The 13,580-nt window shown below is 49.0% G+C and overlaps 1 protein-coding gene across 1 annotated transcript in view; it reads left to right on the top strand.

The window, feature by feature from the left end:
- Gpr55 (G protein-coupled receptor 55) overlaps positions 1–8,298 on the top strand; it is a 50,627-nt gene extending 42,329 nt beyond the window's left edge. Inside the window, exon 2 of the mRNA XM_059278471.1 lies at positions 4,559–8,298. Within this exon, the coding sequence (XP_059134454.1) occupies positions 4,559–5,508 (950 nt within the window). The 3' untranslated portion in view covers positions 5,509–8,298. The remainder of the gene's footprint in view (positions 1–4,558) is intronic.
- The last annotated feature ends 5,282 nt before the right edge of the window (positions 8,299–13,580 follow it).

Raw genomic sequence — 13,580 nt, 5'->3', positions numbered from 1 at the left:
TCGCTAAAGATAGCTGTTTCATCTCTTTCCCAGAGTACATTTATGCCTTTTATCGTATTCCTGTGAAGACCCAGGTTTTTTTTAAAGATTCTTTAAAAAAAAAAAAAAAAAAGATGGGGCTGGAGAGATGGCTCAGAGGTTAAGAGCACTGGCTGCTCTTCCAAAGGTCCTGAGTTCAATTCCCAGCAACCACATGGTGGCTCACAACCATTTGTAATGAGATCTGGTGCCCTGTTCTGGCCTGCAGGCATACATGAAGACAGAACACTGTGCACATAATAAATAAATCTTAAAAAGAAAATCCTCAACCCCCTCAAAGTTAAGAAAAAAAAATCAACCTCCTAAAACTTAAGAAAACAAAGATATATTTGTTTTCATTTTATGTGTATGAGACTTTGCTGCTTGTATATGTGTACCACAGGCCAGAAGAGGGTGTCTGATCTGCAGGGGAGTTACAGACCATTGTGAATCTCCATGTGGGTGCTGGGAAATGAACGCAAGTCCTCTGTATGAGCAGCAAGTACTCTTAACCACTGAGCCATCACTTCAGCCCCACTTTGAATAGTCTTTAAAAGATGAATTCCCCTTGACCCTTGGAGGGAATTGAGAGGATTAATATTTCAGCCCCTCCAATCATCTTGCCATTAGCTGGAAGTAATTTTTTTCAATCTGATCCCTTTATGTCTGTTTGCAGAGAGTGCATCTTCTAGCTTCAAAGATCACCTTCTGACAAGGCCCCATTTGAAGTCTTTCAGTAACTTAAATGGGACCTTTAGGGTAGTTCTACTGGGGGTAGCAACAGCTGAATCTTGTCTATTACACACACACACACACACACACACACACACACACACACACACACGCACAAGTCTCAATGTAGACACATCCCAGCAGCCTTGATCAAAACTTTTGACAGACCAATTTTCTCCTTTTGTTATCTGTTGTTCCTCTCTTCCCTCTCTCCTTCCCTCCCAACCTTCTTTTCCTCTTGCTGATGGTTTCACTGTATTATGAAGTCCAGTCTTGAACTCCTGAGCTCCAGTGGTCCTCCTGCTGATGTACGTGTGTAGGCCCAAGGTCAATGTCAGGTGTCTTTTCTCAATCTTTCTCTACCTTTACGTTTTGAGACAGGGTCTCTCACTGGAATTGAAGCTCAGGCGGGCTGGCCACAGGCTTCAGGGATCCACCTGTCTCTGCCCTGCACCAAAGCTGGGATTACAGGCACACGCCACTATGCTGGGGCTTTTTTGGTGGGTTATGGGGATCCGAACTCAGGGCCTTGTGCTTGTATGGCAGGTACTTTACCAATGAGCCATCTCCCCAAGTCCCAAATGTTTCTTTCTTTCTAATTTGGTGGGTTCATCCCTGGAGTTTTCCATTTTTGTTTTTTCTTCTTTTTACTTATCTTAGCAGTTCTTGGTTTTCTGCTGTCTGTGATCTCAAAGGCGACTGTTGTAGGCTTATTGTCTTTGCTGTTGTGACACTGTCCCTTTGGTCCTGCAATGGACTTGGGGCTGCTTCTGTCACCACCCTGAAGTTCACCTTACAGCTTCCAAGTCACACTAGCTGTTTTTGAGATTGGCGTGTGGCACGTTTTTGTCAGGAGGAAACAGCCTGCCATTTTGCATTTCTTTTCTTTTTTTCTTTTTCTTTTTCTTTTTCTTTTTCTTTGAGCTCAGGATCGAACCCACGGCCTCGCGCTTGCTAGCTTGCTAGGCAAGTGCTCTACCACTGAGCTAAATCCCCAACCCTCGGTTTGCATTTCTTTTAAGCCTCCTACAGCAGGGCTGTTTGCCAGTCTGCCCTTAGCAGAGTTACATGGGAGACCTGAACTCGAGACCTTTGCTGGAAATTCCACGGCACAGCCCTAGGAGGCACTTACTACATCATAGAGGTCTTGTATTAGTTGGGGTTACTATTGCTGCGATGAAACACCAATACCAAAAGCGACTTGGGGAGGAACGGGTTTATTTCACTCACGGTTCCATATAACATGTTCATCATCAAAAGCAGTGAGGAACTCAAGCAGAACAGGAACCTGAATGGAGGCAGGAGCTGATGCAGAGGCCGTTGAGGGGTGCTGCTTACTGACTTGCTTCCCATAGCTTGCTCAGACTGCTTTCTTACAGAACCCAGAACCACCAACCCAGGGAGGGCCCCACCCACAATGGGCTGGGCCCTCCCCCATCAAACATTAATTAAGGAAATGCCTTACAGGCTTGCCTACAGCCCGATCTTATTCTCAACTGAGGTTCCCTCCTCTCAGATGACTTTAGCTGTGACATAAAACTAGCCAGCACAGGTCTAAAGCACTCATCATGGGAGAGATGCTCTCTTGGGTCTCTGTGACATAACCTAAGAAAAGCTCATGCATAGGAAAGCACAAGACTCTGAAGAAGCCAAGTCAAGTGGTGTGCCTTAAATGTTTAACGGATAACACTCAATAAAGGTCTGTCTGTCTATGAATATGTCTACATGTCTATATGTATAGCTTTTCTTTTAAATAGGTGTTACAAAGAGTTTGTGAGTGGTATTCCACTTAGGATCTTTAAAATACCCAAATTTGGGGCTGGGGTGAGATGAGGTAGGTAGGGGTTAACGGGTAAAGCGTTTGTGTGTGAGTGTAGATCCGAGTTCCCATGCCCTGCACTCACATAAAAGCTAGGCACAGTGGAGGACATCTGTAGCCCCAGTGAGTTCCAGGTTCAGTTAGAGACTCTGTCTCAAAAACAAATGAAGGGGGGTGGGGAAGGTGGAGAGTGACAGAGAACTCTCGACACCTCCTCTGCCTCCACACCTGCACACACAATCTACACACATGCATACACCTCCACCACTCCCCACCCAAAAATGTCCGGATCTTTTCCTCTCCCATGCTCCCTAGAAAGCTGTAGTAATGAGAAAAAGCCAAGGAGTGGGAGTTCTCTTGGCAGCGACAAGGTAGCAAAGAAACAAGCCGCAAGGATGTGTGATGTGGAATTCTTTGTGACCCAGGAAGACACTTGGAAGCCTAAATGTTTGTTAATAGGCTTCTGTTTGAGTGAGTGGTGTTCAATCTACAGAATAAATTCAGGGATGCTATTAGAGAGAGAGAGATGAGTCACAGATACTCATATGAAACAATTTCTAAGAAATATTGTTCACTGGAAAAGCGAGGAACAAAACCGTAGCTAGAAAGTTTTTTTTTTATTTCAAAGACGCTGTACTTCTGTACAGGTATGAAAATATGATTATAACTAGAAACTCCTGGAGAAAATTTGCAAGCAGCTGTTACACATGTTACGTCTGGACAGTGGAGGCATGTGCTTTGGATTCTTTGGATATTTTATTGAATGCCCAAATTGCTCTTTCAGCTATAAAAAAATTCTAATAAATAACCTAAGCTAAAAGCAACATCCTGACCACAGGTACAAGGTTCTCTCTGGTGGCAGACCGCATCGACACCCCTTCTCTGCATCTTGGGCTCTCTCTCCCGGTAGCCAAGACCTTGGGGACCGTGAAGGTGGAACAGAAATAGAGTTGGAGCAGCCTTAGCTGCACTTGTCCCCCAGGTCTACATTTGATTCAATTAGTTTTATATTTATGTGCATGAGCATTTTTCTTCCATGTATGTATATGCATGAGCATGTTTGATGCCTGTAGAGGTCAGAAGAGGGCACTGGATCCTCTGGAACTGGAGGTAGTCAGTTGTGAGCCTCCATGTGGGTCCTGAGAATCAAACTAAGGTCCTCTGCAAGAGCAGCCCGTGCTCTTAACCATGGAGCCACCTCTCTAGTCCCAGTTTTTTTTTAAATTTAAATTTATATTTTTAGATGGTTTCAGTATGTATTACTGTCTGGCCAAGCTCAAACTCATCTCTGTGCCTGCTTCTGCCTCCTTCATGCTGGGATTAAAGGTGTGTACCCCCACAGCCAGCTTAAAATCTGTAGCCCTGGCCAGAATTCACCGTCTTCTTACTTCAGCCCCTTCAGCATATCTACCAGTATGTGCTACTACAATGGATTCCTTTCCTTCCTTCCTTCCTTCCTTCCTTCCTTCCTTCCTTTCTTTCTTTCTTTCTTTCTTTCTTTCTTTCTTTCTTTCTTTCTTTCTTTCTTTCTTTTTAAAATTTATTTTGCGTGTGTGTGTGTGTGTGTGTGTGTGTGTGTGTGTGTGTGTGTGTGTTGATAGCAGGTGTTTCCTTCAATCACCCTTCACTTTATTTACTGAGGCAGGATCTCTTTCCTTAAACTCAGAGCTCACCAGTTTACCAATTTGGCTACTCTAGTTAGCCAGCTTGTTCCAGGAAGCTTGGTCTCTTCCCATGAAACAGTATGATGAGTGGGCCACTCTGCCCATTCAGCGTTTTGGGGGGTTCTGGGGACCTAAACTCCAGCCTTCATACTTGCATAGCAAATGCTTTGCCCCCAAGCCATCTCCCCAGCCCCTGTTCTGTGTTTATTACTTGCAGTGCATTAAGCGGATTGCTAAATGCTCAGCTTTCTCCGCCAAGTTGTTTTAACTGTCCATTAGTTCAAGGGGGTGAGAGGAACTCTCTTCTCTACTGTTGGTGTTGCAGGCAGGAACATGAGCCGACTAGACACAAGTAGCAACTGCTCGTTCGATGCCGTGGATAAGCTGATGAGTACCTTGCAGCTGGCCGTCCACATCCCAACCTTCCTCCTCGGCCTGGTCCTCAATCTGTTGGCCATCCGAGGCTTCAGCACCTTCCTGAAGAAGCGGCAGCCGGAATACATCGCCACTTCCATCTACATGATTAACTTGGCTGTCTTCGACCTGCTGCTTGTGCTCTCGCTCCCATTCAAGATGGCCCTGCCGCAGGTGGAATCCCCTTCCTCAGTCTTCTGCACTCTGGTGGAGTGCCTCTACTTCATCAGCATGTACGGGAGTGTCTTCACCATCTGCTTCATCAGCCTGGACAGGTTCCTAGCCATCCAGTACCCACTCCTGGTCAGCTACCTCCGGTCCCCCAGGAAAACCTTTGGGATCTGCTGCATCCTCTGGGTCCTGGTATGGATTGGAAGCATCCCTATCTACACTTTCCACAGGGAGGAGAAATACAAATGCTTCCACAACATGTCTGACAGCACCTGGAGTGCCAAGGTCTTCTTCCCCCTGGAGATCTTTGGCTTCCTCCTTCCCATGGGCATCATGGGCTTTTGTTCCTATAGGAGCATTCACATTCTGCTGGGCCGTCCAGACTACACCCAGAGAGCCTGCATCTGGACCATTGCTACCAATCTTGTCATCTTCGTGGTCTCCTTTCTCCCAGTGCACTTGGGTTTCTTCCTGCAGTACCTGGTGAGGAACGGCTTCATCTCGGAGTGCAGGGTCAAGCAGAGCATCAGCCTGTTCCTGCAACTGTCCCTGTGTTTCTCCAACATCAACTGCTGCCTTGACGTTTTCTGCTATTACTTTGTCATCAAAGAATTCCGCATGGGCATCAAGGCCCACCGGCCCTCCACAGTCCAGCTGGTCCACCAGGACACCACAAGCAGCAGGGGTTAAGGGAAGGGACCCCTCTCAAGGGAAGGAAATCCCGATCCCAAATTCTCATAAGGAACATCCAGTGCTTCTTTGACACTCGCTAAGTACCATCTTGGTTCTTTATACCCCTAAGACCTTTCCACAGCACCTGGACGGCTGACATATGTCACGCTTGTTTGGGGTTTTCTAAAGAACCAGGTGACTTCTTCATTTCTAAGTCCAAAATGTATGAAGCAGAAGAGTCGAAAAAGAAAATGTCACTTTAAAAGTCTGTTTCTCAGCTTTCCCATCTTTCCGTTCTGTTGGAAGAGTCCAGAAGGGAGGAGAGGGATGGAGAAAGGATTAGGGCAGGGAATCAGGAGCATTTTGGTGGAGATACAGGGATAGGGAGAAATATGCCTTCAAGATGGAGAGAGCTTACACTTCTTCTCCAGACCCTTCTGAAGCTCTGTTGACAATGACCTCACAGAAATCGTGACAAAGAGGGCTTTTAGGGGCTGAGCAAATTCCCTTCCGGCCCTAGAAAGGCACAAGAGGCCAGCCAAACCTCCTCATGCCCCTGAGAAGGATTAGATGGAGGGAGGGGGCTGTGTGAAGCAGGTCATGGGGAATCAGGAGTCACTGTGGGGCCAATGGGGGCAGAGTGGAAAGGAACTAGAAAATACCCAGGGAAAGAAAGAGACACAAGGAGCTGGAACTGGATGTCCCCTCTCCTGCTGCTATCCAGTAGTAGTGCTATCCCAGGGCTAAGATGGCCTAAAAATAATAGCTGTCTTGAAGGTGACCAGCCTTCTATCTTGGACAGCCTTGAACTAGTTCATCAGACCAATATGAAGGGGATGAGAAAGGATTGGTCTTAACTCGGTTCAGCCATAGCAGCATGAAGAAGCTGTCCTTATTGGGTCCTTGTTGGGCAGCTGGCACTGGTGACACTGTCTAGGATGCTGGCTAGGAACTGGAGGGGAGGAGGGGGCTTTCTTCACTGGGCAGCACAAAGCCTGGATTGGAGGAGGGTGGGGAGGCGCTCCCGCCGGTTCCTGGAGGGAAGCTGTAGACAGCTGAATCAGTGTTGGAGCTTCGGCGGCTCTTCTCACCCTGGCATGGGAGATCACAGTGACAGCTGAAAGCCTCGCTTGCGATGACTCAGCTGCTCCAGAGAGCGAAGTGATAGAAGGATAAATTGTGGGGTGTTTCTGCAAAACGGAAGGAGTGGGGTGAGAAGAAACCCACGAGACTTCACATGAATAAGACACAGGTCTTTAGGAAGAGACACGGGCAGCCGGGCAGCCGCAGCCCTAACTAACAGATCCCACAGGATAAGAGGCTGGGAGAGGGGTGGAGACCTGGGGAGGAATGGGGGAAGACGGAGGTGTGGCTATAATCCGGCATCTACCCACAGAGCAGAAGCTGGAGGTGAGCAAGGGTGTAGGAGAAAGGAGAAGCAGGAAGGGAGGAAGAGGAAGGAGGGAGGGAGAGGAGGGAAGGAAAAGGAGGAGAGGAGGAAGGGAGATGTGCAGGAAGGGCTGAGACAGGGAGGGATAGGAAAGGTGAGGAGTGAGGGTAGAGGCCGAGCAGCTTCCTCCTGAGAGTCTGTCATTCCCCTTGGATTGGAGACCATGGAAGGGCAGGTACTTCCAGGCCAGGGTGGCTGTGGCAGTGTTTAGGTGGCACTGCGGAGCCACCTGTGGGCCACTGAAGGAAGATTTAAGGAAGAGAATTAAGGACCTCCGCAGTGGCTGGAGGAGTGAGGTTACTGGGACCAGAGTCCCACCTCAGGGCTGGGCCTCCAGGAACCTGTCGGTGGAGACCCAGGAATGAGGGTCCCAACCTTGGGTGCTGTTTTCTCACACCAGAGATACCATGCATCACACTGAGACAGCCTGACTGTCACCTACAGCAGAGCATTTGGGGCCGCTTTGGGTTAGTCCATGACTGGGTAGGTCTTGGGACCACCTCCTCCAGGTTCCCTCTGTTTACAGAGCTGTTAGCCCACCCACAGAGTCAAATAGTCCCTGGTGTGCAAGTCTGCCTGCCAGGCAGGCTTCCCCCGAGCAAAGGCTTAGCAAGCCTGACTGCCCACCATCCCCATCGATGACCAAAGCTAAAACCTGGTGTGTGTCTAGCAAGACTCTATGGTGGGAAGGGCTTTGTGTCCCCAAGAGGATCATTATCAAAAGGGCAGGGAGTCTGGAGCCATAACCTGAGCAACGGTAAGGACAAGGTCCCTGGAGGGGTACAGCAGTGTCAGACTGGTGTGGTGACTCTGGACCTGGAGATAGGGAGGAATAGGACTTGAGAACACCCTGATTCATTCCAAAACAGTGAGTGAAGGGAAGGAAATTCTTGACTTTTCCCTTGGAGACTTACTTGGGTGTGTCCAGACTCAGGTCATCAGTCCTATGGGTCCTCAACTGGCAATTGGCCCAGCAGTACAGGAAATGGGGAGGATTCTATCCTCTAGAAAGTTACCATGAATCACCAGTAATTTCAAAGATGCTTGAAATGAATGTAGGCTTGGTAGCAGCTGCAGAGATGCATGAGGATTAGAAAGGATTGGCCAGTGTTAGAGTTGGCGTGCAGCAGATTGCCACCAGTGAGGGAGGGAAATCTAGGACTTAGTTGTGGAAAAAGCCCAGATTCCTGTTACTAACTAATTAGAAGCTATTGTTTAACCATGAATATGACCTTATTTGTACCCAGGCTGGAAAACATTAGCTACATGTACAGTTGTGAAATCTAGCAAAATTAATTGGAAAACCAATTTGATTAACATGATTTATCAAATAAATAAATTCATTCAATGCATTATGACCTTGTCTTGGGCTTCAATTTCTGCTTCCAGAGAAGAACCGGTTTTGCATGGCCCCTGCTAAGGGATTCAACAATCGTGGTCCCTTTACCAGCCCCTGGGCCCCAAGTATGATGTTACAGAGCACCTATCTCAGGTGCGCAGCTGGTCTTCCCAATTCGTAGGAGCTAGACCTGGGGGGGGGGGGGTGTCTAGGGGCAGTCACGTGGGTGATCGGCTGTCTGCGGTAGCCACTGAGTCTCACAGACTGCACACACCTGGCCCCAGTCCTCTTCAGCTGCTCCTCCATCTTGTCCCACACAACACTGGCTCTGTATACGAGGGGCCTAGCCCAAGAGGCCTTTTGACCGCATGTCCTCCAATGGTAATGCTTCCTTCTCTGGCCAGTTACAGTATAAATCTACCTTTCCTCATGGGGAACTCCTCCTCACCTACCACAGCCCCTGATAGGCATGGCCCGATAGGTTTAGGCCTAACTACTTTTTCCTAAATTCCAAGACATGACCTGGATGTGGAAAGCTGACCAGGGACCTCCTCATTCCTTAGCAGTCATTTTTCTGTTAACCCTAGTTACCTCATGGCTATCCCCTTGGCTGCCAGAGGATTTCACTGGAGAACATCAGTCATGTCCCTTATGTGTCCCCTCCCTGCGGACCATTCACACTTGTCAGCTACATTCCTCACGAGACCCCTCCCTGAGAACCCTTTGAAGATGAGGTCATTACAGTAATACAGTGGAGATGCCCTGGGTTCCTGAGAACGCCCACAGGAAGATTCTATCCTCTAGAAAGTTACCATGAATCACCAGTAATTTCAAAGATGCTTGAAATGACTGTAAGCTGGGTAGCAGCTGCAGAGACGCACAAGGATTAGAAAGGATTGGTTTAACAAATCAGCGAGAAAAAGACAGGGTGAGCTTTCTAGCCAGGGATGAAAAGAGTGCCAACCAAGCAGGACCCATGTGGAGATGCCACCTGCAAGGTCTTCCATGGTCCTCAGAGGGCTAGCTACACTGTGCACAACATCCTTTGGGGGCCACAGAGAGGCTGGCTCAGGCCACTGTGAGAATCCCATTCTGAGGACAGGGGAGTCAGGGATTCAAGAAAGTTGGACTTGAGGTGCACACCCCTGACACTACCACCATACCACCTCTCACTTTTCAGCAGTGCCTCTGGGCAAGGCCAGGGCAGAGCTGCCGTGAGTGCTGAAGGAAGGTGGAGCACAGTAGGGGTGAGCACAGTAGGCCTCCCCCTCCTCCCTCTGTGAACAGTGCTGGGGGAGGGACCTTCACTGAGCTACTGCAGAAGTGAGGCCCTCCTCCTTTGATGTCTGCAAAGGAAAGACTTCAAAGGAGTGCTGGTGGGAGCACCCTGAGCTCACCTCTGAGGCCCCAGGCTGCGCCTTGGCTCCAAGGCAGTCACCTGAGAAACTATAACCGCGCTTGTCTGCACAAGGTGCAATGCCGTCATGGGGTGGGAGGAGGTGGGAGAGTGTGGAGGGGTGTTGTACAGCAGTCACAAAAAAGAGGCTATTTAGTCATCTGCAGAGTGTGGTTCTATAAAGAGCCCCTCTTTCCTAAGGACGGCTTTGGATGTTCAAACATACCCCTGTGTTTCCCACCCAAGTCCCATCATGGAAAAGGTTGATAGTGAGGAGGTCGAGGCACTTAGGGCCGTAGTTCAGGGATAAGCCAGCCCTGACTAAACCCGAGGATCTGATCGCAAGAGCTGGTTCTCACAGGCAGCACCTCTCACACAAGCTGGGCCTGCCCAACAGATTGATGCAAGGGACCCAGTGCTGGTGGCCAGGGTCCAGGGAGAAGACAGGGTTCCTCCCCTTCCCTCTCCAGCAGAGAGGGCCTAGAAACCAGGGACTCTAGGATGGGTAGGGAAGGGTCTAGATAGGCTTCAGGGTAGGGAATATTTTTGGAGTGGGACTCCAGTAGCATCTGGTAGGAGGAGACACCCCCATAGACACACATGATAGGCTGCTGCTCCTTGGGAAGGACCTTTCCAGCTGCAGGAAGCCTCTGCCCTATTCTTCTACACACACACACACACACACACACACACACACACACACACACACACCCTGTTTTCCCCCTTAAAGGACAGCTGGAGCTTTGCTTTCACTAAAAGCAATCAGGGACAATCACTTGCTATGAAGTGGGGCAGGGGCAGGTACCAAAACACGGGTACTTGGTACTTGGTGCTTGGTGCTTGGTAGACTTGCCTGCACTTGCTGGACCAGAGGGTCAGAAACATTTCAGACCTAAGCAGGCAGATGGGCTTCCGGCATTCCTGGAAGGTGGCATCAGGCTAGCATCCCTTGAGTGTTCTAGACAATTTAACTCCAGAGGCTGGGATGTTTAAGTCATTGGGACCAACACAGATGAAGGGTGATGATTAACAGAGCTTGGCTGTTGGTATTGCCTCCCCGGAATTTCATTCTGCAGAGTGCTCAGACATTAGAGCTTCAGCCAAGGGCTGATGGAGTGTAGGAGACACCACTTAAGTGGCAGAAAAACATTTCTCACCATCGTGGAGGCTCAATGTGCAAGGTCTGGCCAGGCCGGTGTCTAGTGAGAACTCTCTCCTTGGCTGTAAATGTTTGCTTTTTACTGTATCCACACATGGCAGAGAGAAAACAAGCTTTCTGGAACCTTCTGATAAGGATACCGTACTGTTTGGGTCAGACTCCACTGTTAGGGTTTCATTTTACCTTCACTGCCCCCCTAAAAGTCCAGAGTTGGTGGAAACATTGAGTCCGCATGCCTTCTGCTCTGGGAACTTGAATAGAACATATGTGCTCCCTCTTGTTCCTCAAGCTGAATGCACCCAGCTCTGAGCTTCATGACATTTTACAGAGATGTGTCACCTCTGGGAATCCTGCATGAATTCTAGCAAGAGAGGGCTCCTTAGGACCTGAAGAGACAGCTCAGTGGTGAAGAGCGCTTGCTGCTCTTGCAGAGGATGTGAGTTCAGTTCCCAGAACCTACATAGGGTGACTCACAACACACACAAATAAAAGGAAAATAAATCTTTAAAACTAAGTGGGGGTGGCTGGAGAGATGGCCCAGCAGTTAAGAATACTTGCTGCTCTTCCAGAAGACGTGGGTTTGATTCCCAGTGACCACACGGTGGCTCACAGCAGTCTGGAAGGCTAGTCCTAGGTGATCCGTCCGATGCCCTCTTCTGGCCTTCTCAAGAACTGCAAGCACATGATGCAAAGCACCATGACACAAATAAAATTAAATAAATAAAAAGGGTCCTTATCTTTGAAATAGTGGGGAGGGGTCACAGATCCAGTGCCCAGTGCCAGGCCTGTGAATGAAGACTTGCATGTTACAGGGTTACAAGGCTTTCTCCTACAGTTCTCATAGGGTTGCCAGCCGCCCCCTCCCACCAGCTCAAACGTCTCTTCAGAGCGCCCACAGCAAAAACATGCCCTGGAGACTGGCCACCTTCCCTGGACCACTGCCAGGCCTTCTCCCCACAGATCCTATGCCACTTACTCCATCTGGATCTGGGGTTCCAAAGCCTGGCTTCCTTCAAGACAGGGAGAAGCCTGGAGATGTCCAAAGTGGATGGTTTTAGCATCCATCCTTGTAATCATGATCCTCGTGGAGAAAATGGAACCACGGTGTCAGGATGGCATTTGGAAGCTCCAACATCTCCAGACGAAATAACTGGCATTTGTGTTTCCTGGGCAAATGCCACGTCTACTCCTGAATGGGACAAGAAGGACAGAAGAGAGGACTTGCAGCTCTCTGAGGTACCAGTGATTTCTGAAGAGGGAAGAATAGGGTAACTGGGAGCCCCTCCTGCCATAGGCTTGGCTTGTGACATCTGCAATAGTGCCGTACCACCTTCCTTTCCATGGGTCAGTGTTCAGCAGTGTAGTGGAGGGACCAGCGGTCTGGCCCTTTAAAAGATGGAACCTGTTAAGTGGGCGTCCACTGGCATCCTGGGGTCTCTGGTGTGAGTAGCAGGACTGTGGGGTTCTAGTCTGAAGCCTACAGCCCCTCTTGCTGCACACCTACTTCCCCTCTCCCCTGAAGAGGTCCTGCCTGGAGCCTCAAGGGTGACACCTGACCACATGGAGAAGCCATAGCTCATCCTTCTTCAGGGGTCAGCAAGCAAAGCTGAACTTCCCTTTGGACTCTTTGGACTAATGAGGACCCTGGAAATTTTGAATCATTTGAGGACAGTCTGAAGAACAGACTAAAGCAATGAATTTCAGCAATACAATCAATGTGAGGACATTTGTAATCTAAGTCAGTGAGAAGGTCACCCTAGTCACACTGTCTTCTTTATACATGATATTTATTAATCTTTGTCTCCTCCTAGGAGCTGATGTCATCAAAAATTCCACCCTCCCGGGATGTCCTTACCTGACCTGATGTGAAAGTCCCTGGGGACCCCTAACTGCCAGAGTATCTCCAAGGCCCACCCACTCCCAGCAGACGCTGCCTTTGGCATAGCTGTGAATTCAGAGTCACTACCTTCTGATCCCTTCCTTCGGTCCTTCCTACTCCATTGTTTTCTGAGGAAGGGGGTGGGGTGCGAAGCTATCATTCAAAGGAAACACTAAGAGTGAAACACTTGTGGAAATAGCCCCCCTCTTCCTCAGAAGTTTAATAAGCAGGATGTACCAGTGAGCTACTGCGTCCGTCCATGGCAAGCTAGGCTGCAGCTGAAATAATCAAACCCAGAAGGAGGGCAGCATGGGGGAGTTGGGGGGGGGCTGTCCCCAGCAGCTGGCGCAACCAGGACACATTTTACATTGTTAAGCATCCTTTCCCATGTCCTGCCGTCAGAAAGTTATCAAGCTCTAGCCTTGTTGGTTGTCTTTTGGTGAGAAAGAATCTGGAGTATTTGCCCAGGAAACAAGACCCCAAAGACAGATGCTCTGAGAGGTTGAGGAGCCTTAGACTCCCCCATACTCCCAAAGTTCAGGTCCCTCTGACCTTGCATTTCCATCAAATCTACTCATATAACACAATAGACTTGTCACACACCATGTCCTCTTTCAGTCCCATAGAGAATCATTTACAAGCCACTGTTTCATGGCTCATGAGACTTTGTCCTGGGCCTTTGTGTATGTTCAAAGCTCATTAGGTTCCACCTAAAAGCCATGTATGAGTCACCTCAAAGTTGCCTGCACTCTCGTCTCCCCAACAGGAGTGGGGTATGCCTTTTTTGTGCCCCACTGAGCTGGTGGGTGACCATGCACTTGCGACTTTCCGTGCTCTGGTTTTTCCACATTTGCACACTCACAGATG

This window comes from Peromyscus eremicus, chromosome 13, assembly GCF_949786415.1.
Source record: "Peromyscus eremicus chromosome 13, PerEre_H2_v1, whole genome shotgun sequence".
Lineage (NCBI taxonomy): Eukaryota > Metazoa > Chordata > Mammalia > Rodentia > Cricetidae > Peromyscus > Peromyscus eremicus.
Note: the sequence above shows the minus strand (reverse complement) of the source record. Positions and strands in the feature narration are given on the sequence as shown.